The 22,146-nt window shown below is 46.1% G+C and overlaps 3 protein-coding genes across 32 annotated transcripts in view; all 3 read left to right on the forward strand.

Annotated features, from left to right (window-relative positions):
- Positions 1-63: 63 nt before the first annotated feature.
- LOC105417827 (uncharacterized) overlaps positions 64-22,146 on the forward strand; it is a 28,903-nt gene continuing 6,820 nt past the window's right edge. For both annotated transcript variants that reach the window (XM_029827369.1, XM_029827370.1), the window contains exon 1: positions 64-284. In XM_029827369.1, the coding sequence (XP_029683229.1) occupies positions 89-284 (196 nt within the window). In that variant the 5' untranslated portion in view covers positions 64-88. The remainder of the gene's footprint in view (positions 285-22,146) is intronic.
- On the forward strand, positions 3,648-22,036 carry LOC115246997 (inter-alpha-trypsin inhibitor heavy chain H3-like). 29 transcript variants are annotated; one of them, XM_029827305.1, is made up of 32 exons: positions 3,648-3,800; positions 10,523-10,683; positions 10,793-10,897; positions 10,995-11,157; positions 11,232-11,342; positions 11,414-11,542; positions 11,631-11,747; positions 11,855-12,023; positions 12,125-12,235; positions 12,455-12,636; positions 12,743-12,922; positions 13,002-13,123; positions 13,251-13,399; positions 13,702-13,737; positions 14,098-14,133; positions 14,705-14,755; positions 15,023-15,058; positions 15,527-15,559; positions 16,246-16,269; positions 16,789-16,830; positions 17,114-17,158; positions 17,613-17,657; positions 18,110-18,154; positions 18,680-18,724; positions 19,185-19,229; positions 19,996-20,028; positions 20,427-20,513; positions 20,827-20,931; positions 21,061-21,229; positions 21,469-21,617; positions 21,701-21,782; positions 21,852-22,036. In XM_029827305.1, exons 1-32 carry the CDS (start codon positions 3,729-3,731, stop codon positions 21,964-21,966), a joined length of 2,994 nt encoding a protein of 997 aa, XP_029683165.1. In that variant the 5' UTR covers positions 3,648-3,728; the 3' UTR covers positions 21,967-22,036. The 29 variants fall into 29 exon arrangements, with proteins under 29 accessions (XP_029683165.1, XP_029683172.1, XP_029683173.1 ...); XM_029827306.1 differs by lacking the exon at positions 3,648-3,800 and adding an exon at positions 4,012-4,066; XM_029827312.1 differs by lacking the exon at positions 19,185-19,229.
- On the forward strand, positions 4,073-4,745 carry LOC115247006 (uncharacterized). The gene is made up of 2 exons (XM_029827374.1): positions 4,073-4,673; positions 4,726-4,745. Exons 1-2 carry the CDS (start codon positions 4,079-4,081, stop codon positions 4,731-4,733), a joined length of 603 nt encoding a protein of 200 aa, XP_029683234.1. The 5' UTR covers positions 4,073-4,078; the 3' UTR covers positions 4,734-4,745.

Below are 22,146 nucleotides of genomic sequence, written 5' to 3' on the forward strand. Positions count from 1 at the left end.
GTTTCTTGTTATAAATTAAATCATCAAGAATGTTTAAAGGATTATAACTGCCTCAGTCAGCCAGTTTATCTGCCAAACAGGCTGCACCATGAAGGACGAGATGTCTCCAAGTCTTGCAAACAGTGAAACAGTAAACGCCTTCAATGTGACCCCACATTTCAAGCTGTGCTGTAAGGACAGAGCGCCGTCCACGCTGTGCATGGCAATAGACCTGGAGATGAAGATCAATCAGGAAACCTCCAAAGAGCAGCTGGAATACAGCGAAGAAGCAAGTAACACAAAAGGTAACATCTGAAATGATCACATTTGAGATGAGATTTTGATTGTCACCCAGAGGCCGTGCAGCAACTCGCTGAGCATCAGCAGGCAGGAACCTTTTGGACCAGGTTGTGCCACAAACACACAGACGACTGACGGGCGATTCAGAGGTGCGTGTCATGACATTCACCTTTCAAATGCATGAAAAATACACGACAGTCGTAGATGATAGGGGTGGATGTGTTATGGACAGTCAAGGAGGCCTGGACCCAGATGCAGAGTAGAAGAAACGGCTCTTAATTGATAACAAAAAGGTGCAAGACGAAGGAATCAATCAAAGTAACAACAGAAAATCTACGAACTAAAAATCACCATAAAGGGAAAAAAACGTCGAGAAAAAGTACCAACGAAACGCAGTGACGAGGCACTGGAACAAACTCACGTGCTGGAAGTAAACATGGAAAACAGGAGGCGAAAAACTGGAATCACAGAGGTTGGGAGCTGGACGCTGTGGCGAAACAACGATCCGGCACCGGAGGCAAAGAGAGGGGAGCTTAAGTAGCCGCTCAGGAGGTTGGTGGGGGCTTTCGGGAACGGGCTTGAGGAGGAAGACATGAAACACTGGGTGGATGTTCAGAGAAGCTGGGAGGCGGAGACGGACTGCACAAGGGTTAATGATTTTGTCCACGGGGTAAGGGCCGATGTACTTGGGGGCGAGTTTTCTGGAATCAGTCTGGAGGGGGAGGTCGCGGGATAAGAGCCACACTTGCTGACCCACTTGGTAATTGGGCACCGGTGCTCGGTGTTGGTCCGCCAGGCGTCTGTTATGCTCCGCTGTCCTGTCCAGTGTGGCTCGAGTTTCCCGCCACACCTGTCTGATCCAGCGGAACTGGGCTCGGACCGAGGGTACCGCCGCGTCAGCCTCTTGGCTGGGGAACAGAGGAGGTTGGTAGCCGTGGTTGACCATAAAGGGAGACAGACCGGTTGCTGCACTGACGAGAGAGTTGTGGGCGTACTCCACCCAGGGTAGACGTGAGGCCCAGGAGGACGGGAGGCTGGAGACCACACAACGCAGGGATGCCTCCAAACTCTGGTTAGCTCGTTCCGTCTGCCCGTTGGACTGGGGGTGGTAACCCGAGGTGAGGCTGGAGGTGGTTCCCAGGGCCCGGCAGAACGCCTTCCACGCCTGGGAGGTGAATTGAGGTCCGCGGTCCGACCCTGGCTGCCGTTCCCGAATCACGTTCAAGAACCAAACCACAACAGGATGGCTACATGCATGCAGTTGATCTAAAGCAGCTAGTTTGTGTTACACTCAAATAAAATAATTTTAAGTGTTAATCGGTCTTTAATTAAAAACCTGCATGTAGCTGAAGCACTGGACGTTACACTGCTACCGAAATCCAGTCATTACCTCCAGATTCTACCTGTAGATCACACTCTCAGCACAGTCGGTGTATTTACCGGAATAATTGTTTGTACTGTATAAATCCAGTTACTGATTAATGTTTGCCTGTTATGTAACCTTAAGGCATCATCACTGGCAGCACTAGGTCCACAGGCCTGCGCTCTTCCCCTGTTGCAACATGACCACTTTGGCTCAACAGTGGCAGCCATCCCCTCCTCAAGGTCCCAGCCGTGTTTCCAGCCGCCGTCTGCTGTTACTGCTGCTGCATTCAGGGCCCTGTCATCACCTCTCTCTGTCACCCAGGGTCACAGGTTCCTTCCCTCCCTTCCAGCGCAACATTTGGCCTTTCCTACCCAGGACGCTGCATCATATCAGCCGGGCAACCGCAAAACAAGGACGCTTTAATTTGAGAAGCACTTTGTCTTCCAAATGCGTTACCAAAAAAAAAAAAGAAGTTCATATGTTCATATTGTATCTTGTATATACATTGAAGGAGCATGAACTTAACCATATGTACATACTCATCTATAGACAGGTGTTTAATTTCCTCTCGCATACCTCATGTCCATACTTAAATGCAGAACAATGGTAATGGTATGCGAAAAGATGTACAATTAGTCCAATCTGGCACAACAGTGCAGCTTTATATCAGTATATGAATCATCAATCCCATCAGATGTATATAATGTACTCTTGATTTATGCTGTGTTTCTATAGACTGAGTTAATATTTGTGTTGGTCATATCAAATCTCTAGAAATGCTGCCGTGTGTATAAACCAGTTCTCATCAGTATGTACATACAGTAGTTCCCGTGTCCCGTGTACAGTCCATAGGATGCTGCCACAGACGCACGTTTGCCTGTAGCACCTTATTAGCCACCATCATGTCACTGTGAATATCTGACATCCTGGCCACTTGGAGTGTTTGCTCTCTTAGTCCAAGGATAGTTTGCATTCAACAACTAAGAAATGCTTCCAGCACAAGCGCTTGATATATCCTTAAGAGATTTAAATCAACTTGAACTTTATCTTCAGGTGGATGAAAAAAACAAACCAACCTGTGAGAGTGCCTTCAACTGCAGTTACAATTTTATGAATCACTAGAAGAGCATTTAGAGTCAAAGCGGACGCTAGGTATACATGCTTTCACCTTTTCTGTGATATGAATCACAAACATGGGTTGAAACATTGACTAATTTCCTGATTTCTTGCTCAAAGCCTGCACCACTTCCTGCATGAATGCATTGATATTCTGAATGTGCACAGGTCAAATGTGGAAATGAACACGAGAGCCTGGCATTGGAGCGGAATGACAAGGAGGGCTGGAGGACTCGCCGCACGAGTCCAAACTCACAATCATACCTCAATCTCAACTACAACCTGTTGCTGTGTGTGCTGTGACCTTAAAACCCTTCCATGTTTGCACACTGCTGCGATATTTTAAATATTTGTCCTTTTTCCCTCAGTGAGGTACATTGTTTTTTCTTCTATGCAGCTGTTTACTTTGTGCTTTACTCGGTAACTTCTGTCTCCACGTCTTGCCGATGAACGCCGTGATGTAAACCATGAGAATGCTTCTGCCTGCTTTGCTCCCTGTTTTCATCATGATTGCTGTACTTTAATAAACGCTGAAGGCAGAAACATACAACATTTTTCCCTCTAGGGTGAAGTCTTAAACTATCACATGTGTGTGTCTGTGTGTACGTATTTTGTTTCTTTGTTAATGTTGCTTTAAAAAGAGAAAAAGAGGATTTCTTTCTTTCAAAGAGAGTAACAAAGTCCTGTAGTGTGGCTTATCTGGATCCGTAGTGTAAACAGCACAGCTCACGTAAGCAGCCAAACTTTATCCAAACCTCTGGTAGAGTGACTGCTTTATTTTTTTCCTCATGTCTGCAATTCCCAACAAAACGGGTGTGCATATGCGTGGGTGTGGCGGCCTTTTGCCACAAGAGGAGTTTGCCCCCAACTATCCCCCCGACCCCCCCGGTCTGTTTGCACGATATTGTCCTCCCGACTTTAAAAGAGTCCACTCACCTGAGTTGCACTTTTATTCTGGGAGGCTGTCATGGCGAGAGCAGCAGTGCGACTCAGCCTCTTTGGGCTGCTGCTGGTGGTGGTCGCAGCGCTACCGATCAAGGTGAGAAGAAGGGCGCCGCACTGCATGAAATGTTTCTCTCATTGCATCCAAGGTATACCTGGACCTGGATGACTGAGAATCTACATAGACATCTTGCATCACATTTTGGGAAAGATACCCTTCGTTTGGTGCGAGAGCTTGAGAAAACAGCCAAGAAGTTAGCGGACTTTAAGAACCACCTCTGCTTCAACCTCAGATGTCGACAGCAGAAGATGACTCCCACCTGTCTACGCATCAGATCAACGGTAAAAGGACACAGAGCCCAGGTAATTCTTCACATGACGGAAAAACGTTTACTCAATGAAAGGATCAGACAAATCCATTTTACCATAAATACCCTGGAAGCCAAGCTAGACAAAAGAAAGGAGGAACTACACCTACTGCTCCCCTCTGAAGTGATGGAAGAAATAGCCAAAGTTGTTTCCAGGATTCAGTACACCCAACACACCAGGACCAAGGAACGTCAGATGCAAAAATTCACCACCCTACTGGCAAAACACAACCCCAGCGGAACCAACCCCTTCTCCATGACAGAAAAACAGGACACATCCCTGTCTGACGCACAACGGGAGAAATGGGTAAAAAACCATGGAGACAGGGAGCTTACACAAACCGAAGAGGAAGTGCTTTCCAAAGGTCTGAATTTTTCAGTCACCCCTGAAGAGGTACCGACTGTCGAACTCATCACAGCCACTGAGACAGCCATCAGAAACAACAAACTCCTGGAAGCAGAAGCAGAACAGTTTAGACTTAAGGTAACAGCTGCTTTAGCTAGTGCAAAACCTCCAACCTCCAATATCACTAATGAGGAAAAAAGAGCCATTGCATCCTTAGCCAAGGACAAGAACATCACCATCTTACCAGCTGACAAAGGTAGGTGCACAGTCTTACTCAATACCACTGACTACGACACCAAAATAATCAGTCTCCTGACAGACACCGCTACATATGAGAAACTCAAGCGAGACCCCACCAGCTCATACAAGAAGAAGGTGGTAGACTTACTACAGAAACTGGAAAAGGATAAAGCCATCGACAGACCACAATACTACCGTCTATATCCAGGAGAAACCATCCCTTGCATATATGGATTGCCCAAGATCCACAAACCAGGGACCCCTCTCAGACCCATAGTAAGTAGCATCAATTCTGTAACATACAACATTTCCAAATACTTGGCCTCCATCTTGTCTCCCATGGTTGGCAACACCCCACACCACATCAAAAACTCCCAAGACTTTGCTCAAAAGGTCAGTGGACTCACACTACTTCCAGAAGAGACTATAGGATCTTATGATGTCACGTCACTCTTCACGTGCATCCCCACCGCCAGGGCCATAGACACCATCCACAAGCACCTTCTATTGGACAAGAATCTTCCAGAAATCCATCCATCCATCCATTCTCTACCGCTTATCCGGGTCGGGTCGCGGGGGTAGCAGCCTAAGGAGAGAAGCCCAGACTTCCCTCTCCCCAGCTACCTCCTCCAGCTCATCCGGAGGGATCCCCAGGCGTTCCCAGGCCAGTCGAGAGACATAGTCTCTCCAACGTGTCCTGGGTCTCCCCGGGGGTCTCCTACCGGAGGGACATGCCCTGAACACCTCACCAGGGAGGCGTCCAGGGGGCATCCTGACTAGATGCCCAAGCCACCCCATCTGGCTCCTCTCAACGCGGAGGAGCAGCGACTCTACTCCGAGCTCCTCCCGGATGGCAGAGCTTCTCACCCTATCTCTAAGGGAGAGCCCAGCCACCCTACGGAGGAAGCTCATTTCAGCCGCTTGTACCCGTGATCTTGTTCTTTCGGTCATGACCCAAAGCTCATGACCATAGGTGAGGGTAGGAACGAAGATCGACCGGTAAATCGAGAGCTTCGCCTTTCGGCTCAGCTCTCTCTTCACCACAACGGACCGGTGCAGAGTCCGCATTACTGTGGACGCCACACCGATCCGCCTGTCGATCTCCCGCTCCATTCTTCCCCCACTCGTGAACAAGACCCCGAGGTACTTAAACTCCTCCACTTGGGGCAGGATCTCCTCCTTTACCCGGAGAAGGCACTCCACCTTTTTCCGGTCGAGAACCATGGCCTCGGATTTGGAGGTGCTGATTCTCATCCCAGCCGCTTCACAGGCGGCGGCGAACCGATCCAGTGATAGTTGGAGGTCACGGGCCGATGAAGCCAACAGGACCACATCATCCGCAAAAAGCAGAGACGCGATCCTGAGGTCACCAAACCAGATCCCCTCAACACCATGACTGCACCTAGAAATTCTGTCCATAAAAATTATGAACAGAATCGGTGACAAAGGGCAGCCCTGGCGGAGGCCAACCCTCACCGGAAACGAGTTCGACTTACTGCCAGCAATTCGGACCAAACTCTGGCACCGATCGTACAGGGAGCGGACAGCCCGTATCAGCGGGCCCGACACCCCATACTCTCGGAGGACCCCCCACAGGACCCCCCGAGGGACACGGTCGAATGCCTTCTCCAAGTCCACAAAACACATGTGGACTGGTTGGGCAAACTCCCATGCACCCTCGAAGACCCTGCTGAGGGTGTAGAGCTGGTCCACTGTTCCACGCCCAGGACGAAAACCACATTGCTCCTCCTGAATCCGAGGTTCGACTATCCGGCGGACCCTCCTCTCCAGTACCCCTGAATAGACCTTACCAGGGAGGCTGAGGAGTGTGATCCCCCTATAGTTGGAACACACCCTCCGGTCCCCCTTCTTAAAAAGAGGGACTACCACCCCGGTCTGCCAATCCAGTGGCACTGCCCCCGATGTCCACGCGATGTTGCAGAGTCGAGTCAACCACGACAGCCCTACAATATCCAGAGCCTTAAGGGACTCTGGGCGGATCTCATCCACCCCCGGGGCCTTGCCACCGAGGAGTTTTTTAACTACCTCGGCAACTTCAGCCCCGGAGATACAAGAGCCCATCTCCAGGTCCCCAGGCCCTACTTCCTCACTGGAAGGCGTGTTGGTGGGATTGAGGAGGTCCTCGAAGTATTCCTTCCACCGATCCACAACATCCCGAGTTGAGGTCAGCAGCACACCATCACCACTATACACAGTGTTGACAGTGCACTGCTTTCCCCTCCTCAGACGCTGGATGGTGGTCCAGAACCTTTTCGAGGCCGTCCGAAAGTCGTTCTCCATGGCCTCACCGAACTCTTCCCATGCCCGAGTTTTTGCCTCGGCACCCGCCGTAGCTGCACTCCGCTTGGCACGCCGGTACCCATCTGCTGCCTCAGGAGTCCCACAGGCCAGTAAGGCCCGATACGACTCCTTCTTCAGCTTGACGGCATCCCTCACCGCTGGTGTCCACCAGCGGGTTCGGGCATTGCCGCCACGACAGGCACCAACCACCTTGCGGCCACAGCACCGGTCAGCTGCCTCAACAATGGAGGCACGGAACACGGTCCACTCGGACTCAATGTCCCCCGCCTCCCCCGGGACATGGTCAAAGCTCTCCCGGAGGCGTGAGTTGAAGCTCCTTCTGACAGGGGACTCTGCCAGGCGTTCCCAGCAGACCCTCACAACACGTTTGGGCCTGCCAGGTCTGTCCGGCATCCTTCCCCACCATCGGAGCCAACTCACCACCAGGTGGTGATCAGTTGACAGCTCCGCCCCTCTCTTCACCCGAGTGTCCAGTACATGCGGCCGCAAATCCGATGACACAACCACAAAGTCGATCATCGATCTGCGGCCTAAGGCGTCCTGGTGCCAAGTGCACATGTGGACACCTTTATGTCTGAACAAGGTGTTCGTTATGGACAATCTGAGACGAGCACAGAAGTCCAATAACAAAACACCACTCGGGTTCAGATCAGGGGGGGCCGTTCTTCCCAATCACACCTCTCCAGGTCACACTGTCATTGCCAACGTGAGCATTGAAGTCACCCAGGAGGACGAGGGAGCCCCCAGAAGGGGCACTCTCCAGCACTCCCTCTAAGGACTCCAAAAAGGGTGGATACGCTGAACTGCTGTTTGGACCATAGGCACAAACAACAGTCAGGATCCGTCCCCCCACCCGAAGGCGAAGGGAGGCTACCCTCTCATCCACCGGGGTAAACTCCAATACACAGGCACTGAGCTGGGGAGCAACCAGAATTGCCACCCCTGCCCGTCGCCTCTCGCCATCGGCAACTCCAGAGTGGTAGAGAGTCCAACCCCTCTCAAGAAGACTGGTTCCAGAGCCCTTGCCGTGCGTCGAGGTGAGGCCAACTATATCTAGTCGGAACTTCTCAACCTCGCGCACCAACTCAGGCTCCTTTCCCACCAGAGAGGTGACATTCCATGTCCCTAGAGCCAGTTTGTGCAGCCGGGAATCAGACCGCCAAGGTCCCTGCCTCCGGCTGCTACCCAAAACACAATGCACCCGACCCCCTTGGCCCCTCCTGCAGGTGGTGAGCCCACGGGAAGGGGGTTCCATGTTGCCTCTTCGGGCTGCGCCCGGCCGGACTCCATGGGCAGAGGTCCGGCCACCAGGCGCTCGCCAACGTGCCCCACCCCCAGGCCTGGCTCCAGGAGGGGGCCCCGGTGACCCGCATCCAGGCAAGGGAAACTTGGCACCAATGTTGTTCAGCATCATTAGGGGGTCCTGGGCTACGCTTTGTCTGGTCCCTCACCTAGGACCTGTTTGCCATGGGTGGCCCTACCAGGGGCATATAGCCCCAGACAACGGAGCTCCTGGGATCATTGGGACGCGCAAACCCCTCCACCACGATAAGGTGGCAGCCCAGGGAGGGGATCTTCCAGAAAGAACAACCTTAACACCGGCCCAAATCTGCAACATGCTGGACCTGTGTTTGAACACCACCTATTTCCAATACAGAGAAGGCTTCTACAGGCAGAAACATGGCTGTGCCATGGGCTCACCAGTATCCTCCATAGTTGCCAATCTATACATGGAGAAGGTAGAATCCCAGGCCCTGACATCCTTCACAGGAACTGCGCCAAGCCACTGGTTCAGGTATGTGGACGACACCTGGGTCAAAATTCAAACACAAGAATTGGAAGCGTTCTCCGATCACCTCAACAAAAAAGACCAGCATGTAAAATTCACCCGGGAAGATATAAAAGGAAGCAGTCTGGCCTTTCTGGACTGCTCAGTCAAGATCACTGAGGACAGAAATCTCACCATCGAAGTCTACAGAAAACCTACACATACCGACCAGTACCTTCAGTTTGACTCTCACTACCCACTGGAACACAAGTTGGGAGTGATCAGAACTCTCCAACACCGGGCCAGAGAAATACCCACCACGTCCCAAGGCAGAAAGAAGGAACAGGACCACATTAAGACAGCTCTCAAAACATGCGGCTACTCAAACTGGGCCTTCACCAAAACCTCAAGAAAGCGAGACCCCAGCAAATGAGAGGAGGAGAGAAACAAACGCCGCAGTGTTTCGATCCCCTACCTGTCCGGAGTCTCTGAGAAGTTTAGGAGGATCCTCCAGAAACACGACATACCGGTTCATTTCAAACCCGGCAACACTCTCAGACAGAGGTTAGTACACCCAAAGGACAAGACACCAAGACCCAAACAAAGTAATGTTGTTTATGCTGTACAGTGCCAGGAGGAATGCAAGGAACTGTACATTGGGGAAACCAAACAACCTCTCCACAGAAGAATGGCACAACACAGACGCGCCACCTCTTCAGGTCAGGACTCAGCAGTCCACTTACACCTAAAGGAGAGCAGGCACTCCTTCGAGGACAGCCAGGTACGGATACTGGCCAGAGAAGACCGCTGGTTTGAGAGGGGTGTCAAGGAAGCTATTCATGTCAAATTGGAAAAACCATCCTTAAACAGAGGTGGTGGCCTGAGACACTTCCTATCACCCACATACAATGCAGTCCTCCACTCCTTCCAACAGCAAAACAAACATTCACACCATTCCAGGAGACCCAGTGACTCACCACCATGTGATCCAGCAGACAAAGGGGAGACACCTCAACAGAAACTAGGTGAACGACCCGACCAACGACCCTGCTAACGACTCTCAGGTGACCACCCAGATCATTAGCATGCAGATGGTCCACAGGGGCTATATATTTTCAAGCTCTCTCACCAGCGATTTCAGAACTGAAGAAGCCTTCTGGATAGAAGGTGAAACGTCTTCAAGAGAAGAAACCCAGTCCAGTTGACATAGAAAACTACCTTGGATACAATGACCTGGATGACTGAGAACCTACACAGACGTTTCTCTCATTGCTTCATCTGAGAATTTTGCTTGATTTTTCTTCACTGAGAATGAACGCATTGATCAAAGTGTGGGCGCACTTTACTGTTTCCATTGATTTAGGTTTGCATTTCTTTTCTACACTTTCTAGCCCAACATTTGCTATAGGTCTGATTTCTTTAGCGGTCATAAATACGTGGAGTCTTATCTGAGCACTCATTCAAAATACATTCACATGAGGCCAAGATGAGACTCCAGCTTTTCCTTTTTTTTATGTGTTTGGAGGATCTGAGCTCTAAGATGCTGCTAATGATTAAACTAATCGGTCATGATCTGTAAACAAGATTGTGCAATTACTTTGTTATCATGTGGTTTGTTGGAAAAGTTGGGAAAAAAACAGAATGGGGAGTATCTGCAGTTACACCAATGAGAACCCTGTGATGCCGCCCACCATCATCTGATCTTTGCTCACCTCGGTGTCAGCCAAGCAACCGGGAGCTTTTTTCTTGTTTTCAAGCATCCCTCCTATTTTTAGGATAACTGGGACATTTACAGCTACCACATCAACTCCACCGTGACCAGTCGCTATGCCGTCACCGTCATCAGGAGCCGCGTGGCAAATCGCATGGAGGAGTCAAAGGAAATAGAGTTCCATGTCCGCATTCCCAAAAACGCCTTCATCACTAAATTCAAAATGTACGTAAAGGCAAAGCTGCCCAGTTACTACAATGCTGGGGAATTTCTGAAATAAATCATCTAGATGATCTTGGAATTATCAATATTAATATAGATTTTTTAATTTTAGGGTTATAGATGGTCAGGAGTACGATGGCATCGTGAAGGAGAAGGAAACAGCGCAGCGGCAATACTCTGGAGCTGTATCCCAGGGTCAAAGTGCAGGGATCATCAGGTACATCAGTTCCGTCATGGCTTTTCTTTTAAGATGAAGATTTTAAGATGTTTATAGTGCAGAAACTTAAGAATATCCACATTGCCCCTCTTTGTAGTTCAGTGGGGAGGACTCTTGAACAGTTCAAGACCTCTGTGACTGTGGCTGCTCACAAAAAAGTCACCTTCGAACTCACGTACGAGGAACTGCTGAAAAGGAGGCTCGGCCTGTACGAGTTGCAAATCCACGCCAGGCCCATGCAGCCCGTCAAAGACTTCAAGGTGCGTCCGTCGCATAAACCAACCAGGGGAAGACGGGTCGGAGCGTCTCACTTTCTTGTAATTCCAAACTCCAGGTGGATGTGCACGTTAAGGAGGACGCTGGCATCACTTCCTGGCTGGTTAAAGGAGGTCTAAACACCAAAGACCTGGCTACAGCCGTCACGTCAACAAAAACAGAGAAACAGGTAGAAAAGGCAGCCCTGCAAAATCAGAGTTCCACCAATAAGACCGCCATTCTTTCCTGCGTGTTTTTCAGGTGTGGCTGTATTTCTACCCAACAGTGGACCAGCAGAAATCATGTGACAGCTGTGATGACAACGGGATGAACGGAGACCTGGTCATTGTGTACGATGTCAAAAGGGACACGTCTCTCGGAGACATCAAGGTGCACTGACAGTTCCTGTCCAGCCCAAATATCAAATACATATATTTGTCCAAGTGCACGCTCAACTTTTTCTTGCCCCTCCCCCCAGAGATCGGACAAGTTCTTCGTTCATCACTTTGCTCCATCCAATCTCCCGCGCATACCGAAGAATGTTGTGTTCATCATCGATCAAAGTGGCTCCATGCACGGCAGGAAAATTGAACAGGTGGGACGCTCCTTTGCTGCCGCTTTTCCCGCAGCCTTTCAGTCATTCGCATCAATTTAAGGCTTCTTTCTTGAATTAAATAACCGACGCATCCTCCTCCCGTCCAGACTCGAACCGCATTAGTCCGCATCCTGAACGACCTGGCAGAAGACGACTTCTTTGGCATCATCACTTTCGATAGCCGAATATTTCAGTGGAAACGTGAGCTTGTCCAGGCCAACCAAGCCAACCTGGAAAATGCCAGAACATTTGCACGTAATATTAAAGACAACGGAGGTGAGGGCTCTGGTATATTCCCACTTTTAGGAGTGTTTGAAAGCTGCAAAACATCAACAGTGGCTTCTCCCCCCACCTCTCCCCTCCTTTGCTCATTCCAGCCACTGACATCAATGCAGCCGTTCTGAAGGGAGCAGATATGTTGAATGCACATCCCAGACAGGGCTCAGCCTCCATCCTCATTCTTCTCACCGATGGAGATCCAACAACAGGTTCCAAAACACCAACACGGTTACACAAACAAGACCTTCACTTTACTTTATCATCATCGTGTTCCTTCAGGTTTAAAGGCTTTACAGCACACCATTAAAATCCCTTTCACTCAAACCAGTTGGTATCCCGGCTGCCCTGAATTTAATACCACTAAAGACACAAAGTAACTTTGCCGTTTCCTTAAAAGAGAAAAAAGAAGCACAATTTTGTCTTTGCAGGTGAAACGAACCTTGAACGGATCCAGTCAAACGTAAGGAAAGCCATCGCGGACAAATTCCCACTTTACTGTCTGGGCTTTGGCTTCGACGTCGATTTCGAGTTCCTCGAAAAAATGTCGCTGCAAAACAACGGTGTGGCGCGGAGGATTTATGAAGACTCTGACGCTGATTTACAGCTGAAGGTGTCCTAAATCGCTTCCCTCCCAATGCAGACTTGATGGACTGGTTAAAGTTGATCTTTGTGGGGACGTGAGATAAACACACTGCATCCATTTCATTTGGCAACAGGATTTCTACAACGAGGTGGCCACTCCTCTGCTGACAGATGTGACAATGGTTTATATTGGTGGCAGCAATCTGACAAAGACAAACTTCAGCCAGTACTACCAAGGATCTGAGATTGTGGTGGCCGGAGAGATCTCTGACAACGGCGTGGAGACCTTCACACCGCAAGTCTTGGCTATTTCAGTGAGGACGTGTCAATGGTGCTTATCAGCTGGGATCTTGTTAACGTGTTGTAGGCTCACAGAACTGTGTGCTACGGCAGAACAACAGAAGAGTGGTGTTTGCTGACACAAATGTCACCGTGGAGACGGGCGACACGGCGTCTGACAGCCAAATGCAGCGAATCTGGGCCCATCTCACCGTGAAACAGCTCCTGGAGAGAGAGTGAGTGATCACAGCTGGCAAACAAGTTCAAAGCTTAGCAACTTCCTCCTCAGTTGAATTGTGTGAGCGTGAAAGTGCAGTGAGATTAACGGTAGCGTGTGTTTTCATGCAAACACGTGTGACATAGGCTGCAACTGTCTGGCTCTGAGAAGGAAGACGCAAAGAATGAGGCCCTGAAACTGTCACTACGGTACGGCTTTGTGACCCCGCTCACATCCATGGTGGTCACCAAGCCACAGGGAGAGGACGCAGATGTGCTGGACAAACCAAAAGAAGGTAAAATATTATATTTACATGCAAACAAACAGGGAGTTATTCCTGACCAGCTTTAATTTTCTACGTCAGGTTAAGATGGCGTCCTTCAGGCATGGATGTTATTGTGGCAACATATAAACTAGTTATTTGTAACCAAGAAACTACAAATGTAATTAGAATACTTTCAATATTTCTGTTTATATGTCTGTCTGTGTGTGTGTGTGTGTGTGTGTGTGTGTGTGTGTGTGTGTGCGCGCGCGCGTGTGTGTGTGTGTGCGTGTGTGTCTGCCTGTGTTTGGTCTTAAGGGTCTTTTTAATTTCAGGACCTGGTTTTGACCGTGGAATACCTGGTCAAGCAGGTAGGACTGTTTTGGCAATGAAACCTAATAATTAAGGCTGTCAGATGATTAAACCGCCCCATTAGATTAATCATTGTGGAATTATTTCATATTCCTTGTTGATGGTGTGGTAGCTCCTGGCCTCTAGCTGTTGCCTGCCATGGTTAGCGCCTCTGTGGCGTCCTTCAGTACAATCATTGTGATGGTCTGACTGAGAGGGTTCTTACACAAAATTTTGACATTCAGAAATATATAACCTCAGGACAATGAAATGAAAATGAAATGAAAACATAGTTTTCACCATCTCAGGAATTATCCCCTGCTCATTCTTATACTAATACAAATGAAAACTACTAAAACTATTCCTGTTTTTAATAACAGCAATTCCTGGATTTCCTGGATTAGCGTATCATCCAGGTATGATATCTATCTATCTATCTATCTATCTATCTATCTATCTATCTATCTATCTATCTATCTATCTATCTATCTATCTATCTATCTATCTATCTATCTATCTATCTATCTATCTATCTATCTATCTATCTATCTATCTATCTATCTATGTCTGCCTCAATTTTATTTATTTGTGCCTATATATTCTACATATAACACACACACACAAAATTTTGACATTCAGAAATATATAACCTGGAATATATACATCTGGAAGTCTAGGAATGTAGGGCTCCGTCACCCAGGTGCTTGGATAAATACCCCTTTTGTAGCATTTGTACCCTACTTTGTTGTTAGGATTTTAAAATCTGCACACGGCCTGAGCGATAGAACACTCGCACGCACTCATGCACGCATGGACGCACGCGCGCGCACACACACACACACACACACACACACACACACACACACACACACAAAGTTCTAAAAAAATCCATGATTTATTTATTTTAATGAAAAGAATTATTCCCTGCTCATTCTTATACAAGTACTAATGAAAACTACTAAAAACTATTCCTGTTTTTAATAACAGTAATTCCTGTTGGTGCTGGATTTGGGGGTGGAGTACTTCATCATCATCCAGGTACGATTATTCTATGGACACATAAACTAATCAATTTCTCAGTCTGTCCGCCTGTCTGTATGTCTGTCAGTTATGAAACAAGTTGAACATATATGTAAACACACACGGACACATTTAGGGGACATAGAACCTATGCACGTCCGCACGCACACCAAAAGGCTTGGAAGAGCTGCTTATAACAGTATATAAGCAATCCGACTGAGATGGTTTCAACTGGGGTCTTTTTTCTTATGTTGACTGGTCTGATTAAGATGTTTTTTATTTCAGTTTTCCCTGGTTTTCAGACACTATTGGATCCCTCAGGCAAGATTTTGCAGTTTTATTTGAAAGAGGTTTTGTAAGGTTCGAATCCACGGGGACATAGCCAGCAGCAGGGGGCGCTGTTGCTGACACAAAAGCAGCAGAGGTGTGATGCGTTTGTTGTTGACCAGCGCTACTTAAATCTGGCAACCTTTGAAAACATTCAGATCTGATTGCTCAGCCATGAGAAACAAGCACCAGGAGAAGCTTGCTGGTCTAACTGTCTCATCCTGTTTAGTGAGTCCTCACTCTGGTTTTGGAGGCCGTAAAATTCCTCTAAGTAGGTAGTATAAAAAAAAAAAAGAGATTATATACACATATAGTCGTATAGTTTATGATCTCCCCACTGAATGTAATTACATTCCTCTGAAAGTCTTATCCAAATAGAAGTAAAAACTAAGGTGTCTTCAAATAGCTGAGCAGACGAGGCACCTTTATTCCTACTGACTGATCTTGTCTTTTTCTTTTCAGTGAGCAGATTTTATCCACCCTTCCCTCTGCCAGGTATGATGCTAAACTCAATGATTCATCTGTCTGTGCAACACAAATGTGGGATCATTTTTACCTGTTCATTTACACACACACACACACACACACACACACACACACACACACACACACACACACACACACACACACACAAGACTCTTACAGTGTTTCAATTTCACGACATCCTCATTTTGGTTTTGGAGGAGTTGGTGCTTCAGGTAGGACTATTTTGGCAATAAAAACTAATAATTAAGGATGTCAGATGATTCAAATGTATCATCAGAGTAATAATGTTGGGATTATTTCCTATTCCTCGTTTTTTGTCAGGCCAAATAGTAACAATCTTGAGATAGCAGATGTACACAACACAGGCTCAGAATGAAGGTGACAAAGCTCATAGTGACAGCCGAGGTAGTCCACATCCTCAAGTCTGGGAATGTAGGGCTCCATCACCCACGGGTGCTTGGATAAATACCCCTTGGATAAATACCCCTCCATCACCCACAGGTGCTTGGATAAATACCCCTTGGATAAATACCCCTCCATCACCCACAGGTGCTTGGATAAACACCCCTTTTGACATTTTTGTAGCTCTGTACTCTACTTTGTTATTGGGATTTAAAAATTTTGTTATTTAGAAATATGTATTAACCTCAGGATAAAGATCTGCACACAGACTCTTACAGTGTTTTCAATTTCAGCACCTGGAAGCCCTGTTGCTGCAGGTAGGACTATTTTTGCAACAAAACCTAATAATTAGGATAATTCAAATTTCTCATCAGATTAATCATGTTGGGATTATTTCCTATTCCTCGTGTTCGGTCAGGCCAAACAGTGACACTCTTGACATATCAGATGTTTTTCCCCATCCTTGCCTGTTGTGGCAGTGCCTGGCCTCTAGCTGTTGTGCTGCCATGATGAGCACAACTATACACTATACACACCGTTTATGTACAGCCATTACAATAACAACAAACAGCTGTAACAATAAACATGATATTCATTACGTGTTTTTTTAAATCTCTGTCGGTCGGTTCAGAAACGAATTGCCACCCTGGACTTGCGTGCCTCGGAGCAGGGGCACATGGACATGGAGTCTGTTTAGACTTGGTTGGTTTTATTGTTAAAAAGGCACTGAATGCTGTGTCAGTGGGAGAATGAACCTTGTTATAGCGCCTTCGGCCAGGGTGGGAGCGACAGTGTGTCCTTTGACCATCCAAAACATTTTTGTATCTGTCTTCCAGGAAACATCTGGAAGTCTAGGAATGTAGGGCTCCGTCACCCAGGTGCTTGGATAAATACCCCTTTTGTAGCATTTGTACCCTACTTTGTTATTAGGATTTTAAAATCTGCACACGGCCTGAGCGATAGAACACTCGCACGCACTCACGCACGCATGGACGCACGCGCGCGCACACACACACACACACACACACACAACACACACACACAAAAGAGTTCTAAAAATATCCGTGATTTATTTATTTTAATGAAAAGAATTATTCCCTGCTCATTCTTAGACAAGTACTAATGAAAACTACTAAAAACAATTCCTGTTTTTAATAACAGCATTTCCTGCTGGTGCTGGACGTGGGGGTGGAGTACATCATTCAGGTACGATTATTCTATGGACACATAAACTAATCAATTTCTCAGTCTGTCTGTCTGTCTGTCTGTCTGTGCCTCAATTTTATTTATTTGTACCTATATATTCCACATATAACACACACACAGAAAATTTTGACATTCAGAAATATATAACCTGGAATATATACATCTGGAAGTCTAGGAATGTAGGGCTCCGTCACCCAGGTGCTTGGATAAATACCCCTTTTGTAGCATTTGTACCCTACTTTGTTATTAGGATTTTAAAATCTGCACACGGCCTGAGCGATAGAACACTCGCACGCACGCACGCATGGACGCACGCGCGCGCACACACACACACACAAAAGAGTTTAAAAAAAATCTGTGATTTATTTATTTTAATGAAAAGAATTATTCCCTGCTCATTCTTATACAAGTACTAATGAAAACTACTAAAAACTATTCCTGTTTTTAATAATAGCAATTCCTGCTGGTGCTGGATTTGGGGGTGGAGTATTCTATTCAGGTACGATTATTCTATGGACACATAAACTAATCAATTTCTCAGTCTGTCTGTCTGTCTGTCTGTCTGTCTGTGCCTCAATTTTATTTATTTGTACCTATATATTCCACATATAACACACACACAGAAAATTTTGACATTCAGAAATATATAACCTGGAATATATACATCTGGAAGTCTAGGAATGTAGGGCTCCGTCACCCAGGTGCTTGGATAAATACCCCTTTTGTAGCATTTGTACCCTACTTTGTTATTAGGATTTTAAAATCTGCACACGGCCTGAGCGATAGAACACTCGCACGCACGCACGCATGGACGCACGCACACACACACACACAAAAGAGTTCTAAAAAAATCCTTGATTTATTTATTTTAATGAAATGAATCATTCCCTGCTCATTCTTGTACTAAAACAAATGAAAACTACTAAAAACTATTCCTGTTTTTAATAACAGCAATTCTTACTGGTACTGGACGTGGGGGTGGAGCGCATCATCCAGGTATGATATCTATCTATCTATCTATCTATCTATCTATCTATCTATCTATCTATCTATCTATCTATCTATCTATCTATCTATCTATCTATCTATGTCTGCCTCAATTTTATTTAATTGTGCCTATATATTCCACATATAACACACACACACACACACACACACACACACACACACACACAAAATTTTGACATATAACCTGGAATATATACATCTGGAAGTCTAGGAATGTAGGGCTCCGTCACCCAGGTGCTTGGATAAATACCCCTTTTGTAGCATTTGTACCCTACTTTGTTATTAGGATTTTAAAATCTGCACACGTCCTGAGCGATAGAACACACGCACGCACGCACGCACGCATGGACGCACGCGCGCGCACACACACACACACACACACAACACACACACACAAAAGAGTTCTAAAAATATCCGTGATTTATTTATTTTAATGAAAAGAATTATTCCCTGCTCATTCTTAGACAAGTACTAATGAAAACTACTAAAAACAATTCCTGTTTTTAATAACAGCATTTCCTGCTGGTGCTGGACGTGGGGGTGGAGTACATCATTCAGGTACGATTATTCTATGGACACATAAACTAATCAATTTCTCAGTCTGTCTGTCTGTCTGTCTGTCTGTCTGTGCCTCAATTTTATTTATTTGTACCTATATATTCCACATATAACACACACACAGAAAATTTTGACATTCAGAAATATATAACCTGGAATATATACATCTGGAAGTCTAGGAATGTAGGGCTCCGTCACCCAGGTGCTTGGATAAATATCCCTTTTGTAGCATTTGTACCCTACTTTGTTATTAGGATTTTAAAATCTGCACACGGCCTGAGCGATAGAACACTCGCACGCACGCACGCATGGACACGCGCGCGCACACACACACACACACACAAAAGAGTTTAAAAAAAATCTGTGATTTATTTATTTTAATGAAAAGAATTATTCCCTGCTCATTCTTATACAAGTACTAATGAAAACTACTAAAAACTATTCCTGTTTTTAATAATAGTAATTCCTGCTGGTGCTGGATTTGGGGGTGGAGCGCATCATCCAGGTACGATTATTCTATGGACACATAAACTAATCAATTTCTCAGTCTGTCGGCCTGTCTGTATGTCTGTCAGTTATGAAACAAGTTGAACATCTATGTAAACACACACGGACACATTTAGGGGACATAGAACCTATGCACGTCCGCACGCACACTAAAGGCTTGGAAGAGCTGCTTATAACAGTATATAAGCAATCCGACTGAGATGGTTTCAACTGGGGGCTTTTTTCTGATGTTGACTGGTCTGATTAAGATGTTTTTTATTTCAGTTTTCCCTGGTTTTCAGACACTATTGGATCCCTCAGGCAAGATTTTGCAGTTTTATTTGAAAGAGGTTTTGTCAGGTCAGAATCCACGGGGACATAGCCAGCAGCAGGGGGCGCTGTTGCTGACACAAAAGCAGCAGAGGTGTGATGCGTTTGTTGTTGACCAGCGCTACTTAAATCTGGCAACCTTTGAAAACATTCAGATCTGATTGCTCAGCCATGAGAAACAAGCACCAGGAGAAGCTTGCTGGTCTAACTGTCTCATCCTGTTTAGTGAGTCCTCACTCTGGTTTTGGAGGCCGTAAAATTCCTCTAAGTTGGTAGTATTAAAAAAAAAGATTATATACACATATAGTCGTATAGTTTATGAACTCCCCACTGAATGTAATTACATTCTTCTAAAAGTCTTATCCAAATAGAAGTAAAAACTAGGGTGTCTTCAAATAGCTGAGCAGACGAGGCACCTTTATTCCTACTGACTGATCTTGTCTTTTTCTTTTCAGCGACCAGACATGATCCACTCCCCCCTCCTCCAGGTATGATGCTAAACTCAATGATTCATCTGTCTGTGCAACACAAATGTGGGATCATTTTTACCTGTTCATTTCCACGCTTGATTAACTCGTGGAATTGGCTTTGTGGTTTAATTTCCTGGGTGAATATTAGTAGACCAAAAGTGACCAATCAGAAACAGTTATTTCCTTCTGAAATCAACATATAGAATATTCAGAAATGTATTTAATTGCATACATTGGTCTTTTTTTGTTTGTTTGTTTGTTTGTTCTTGCGTTGCATTTTTTGACATTCATAAACATCTCGTTTATACAAAATTAATTAAAAACATGATTTTAAACTGTATTGTAATGTCACACATTTTCAATGTACATATTCTTCATCTAAACTGCATTGTTGATTACTCAAAACGATTGAATAGGAATGGATGTTTTTGACTACGATCTACCTGTTGGCCTGCCCACATTCCACTCAGCAGAGCCCACAACAGTGCCCACAACAACTCCAGGTAGGGGAATTTTGGGGTTCTTTTTATAGCTGATATAAATTCTTTTTTTTTTTAAATGTATGTGTTATTTATAGACTACAGTTACAAAAAGTAAAAAACAAAAACAAAAAAAACATGACAAACAAATAAAAATACAGTATTTTATTTGCGTAGCGTTAGTCATCTTTGTGCGAGGGAGTCGAGAGCTACAACAGAGCGCGTCTAAAATGATGGAAATATTTAATGCATTAGTAAAAATAACATCCCAGATAGTCGAGCATCCGTGATGCTACATCACAGACGTGCACGTCTGCGCTGTTGTGTGTCGCTGCAGCTCCTGCCATGCACAGGTTCATATGGAATCCCACAGATGGCTTTGTTCCTCTCTGCTTCGATTTTCCCGTCAGTCGCCTGAAGCTGCTGCACTATCCCAACATCGGTGGGTACTGCCTCGGTTTTTCAATCGGATCTTTGACCCTTCCGTTTTCTTTCTTTCCGTCATCGTGGAAGTGATGGCCCGGGATTCTGAAGGAATAAATAGATGTGTTTGTTTGTTCTCCCTCGCCAGAGCTGTCTATAAACGGGGAGCTGAACTCAGAAGCTCACAAAGGTTTCAGCACAATTGTCATCCACCTCAAGGGGGACCTCCACATCGAGGTGGACAGCAGACAAATCATGGTGCGGGAGGGGGAAACGGAAACTCGGCACACCGGAGAGGAAAGCTTCACTGTTGGAAGGTGTTGCTCATTATTATTGGAAGCACATTTACTCTGAAGGGAAGCCTCGATGTCATCACTGACTAACAGGCGCATAGATTCTACCTACTCTTAGTCTGGTGTTGGTGGAAGTTCTCAATCCTCCAGGTCACCAAAGCAAAGAGGATCAAACTGGCAACTTGACTTCTGTTATCCCGTTTGACAACTTTATAAGCTGCCTCTAACTTTATCTCCACACGGTGATGTGAATCTCCTTCTAGTGCCACGGTGATCAGGAGGGACAAGGAAGTGGACATTATGATCGGAGATGTCCGCATTGTCATCCTGATCCACCTGCTTGAGGGTAAAGAATTCCTCTGGCCAGTTTTGAGACAGAGGCCTTCAGACAGCAGTGTGACGGGAATTTTAGGTAAGTGGATGAAAAGCTTTTTACTTCTTTATTCTTTAATGAGATCGTGTTGGTGCCTCCTGTAACGCTGCTTGTGTTCTCAGCTCTGCAGCCTGTGGATTACGAGGAGCTGCAGCAGCTTCCAAAAAAGCTCAAGATCGACAACCAGGAGATCGAAGCTACCAGGTGCGTTTGTCAAATGCGACTGCTTAAATGCTAAACTGATTATTTACTGATTCCTATTGCTTTCTGTAGGATGACAGTTCTGGATTACAGCCTAACCTCTCCCCAAGTGATCGACTGCTGGTTCACGTCTGTTGAGGACGCCCTGCGGAAGCCGCTGCACCAGCTCACTGTCGCAGAGCTTTAACTTAAAAACATGAAACATCATGGAAATTACTCTGTGTGATCACAAACCAATAAACAGTATTGATATGTCAGATCTTGGTTCTTGTTATAAATTAAATCATCAAGAAAGGATTATAACTGCCTCAGTCAGCCAGTTTATCTGCCAAACAGGCAGATAAATCTTCCAACTTACCTTCCAAGT

The sequence above is a fragment of the Takifugu rubripes genome, chromosome 19 (assembly GCF_901000725.2).
Source record: "Takifugu rubripes chromosome 19, fTakRub1.2, whole genome shotgun sequence".
Taxonomy (NCBI): domain Eukaryota; kingdom Metazoa; phylum Chordata; class Actinopteri; order Tetraodontiformes; family Tetraodontidae; genus Takifugu; species Takifugu rubripes.

Coding starts and splice junctions, on each gene's coding strand:
- LOC115247006 (XM_029827374.1), top strand. CDS start 4,079: ATGACGGAAAAACGTTTACTCAATGAAAGGATCAGACAAATCCATTTT.
- LOC115246997 (XM_029827305.1), top strand. CDS start 3,729: ATGGCGAGAGCAGCAGTGCGACTCAGCCTCTTTGGGCTGCTGCTGGTG. Junction 13,400..13,701: donor GCTGGACAAACCAAAAGAAG/GTAAAATATTAT, acceptor TTTTAATTTCAG/GACCTGGTTTTGACCGTGGA. Junction 20,514..20,826: donor AGTGCCCACAACAACTCCAG/GTAGGGGAATTT, acceptor GTGTCGCTGCAG/CTCCTGCCATGCACAGGTTC.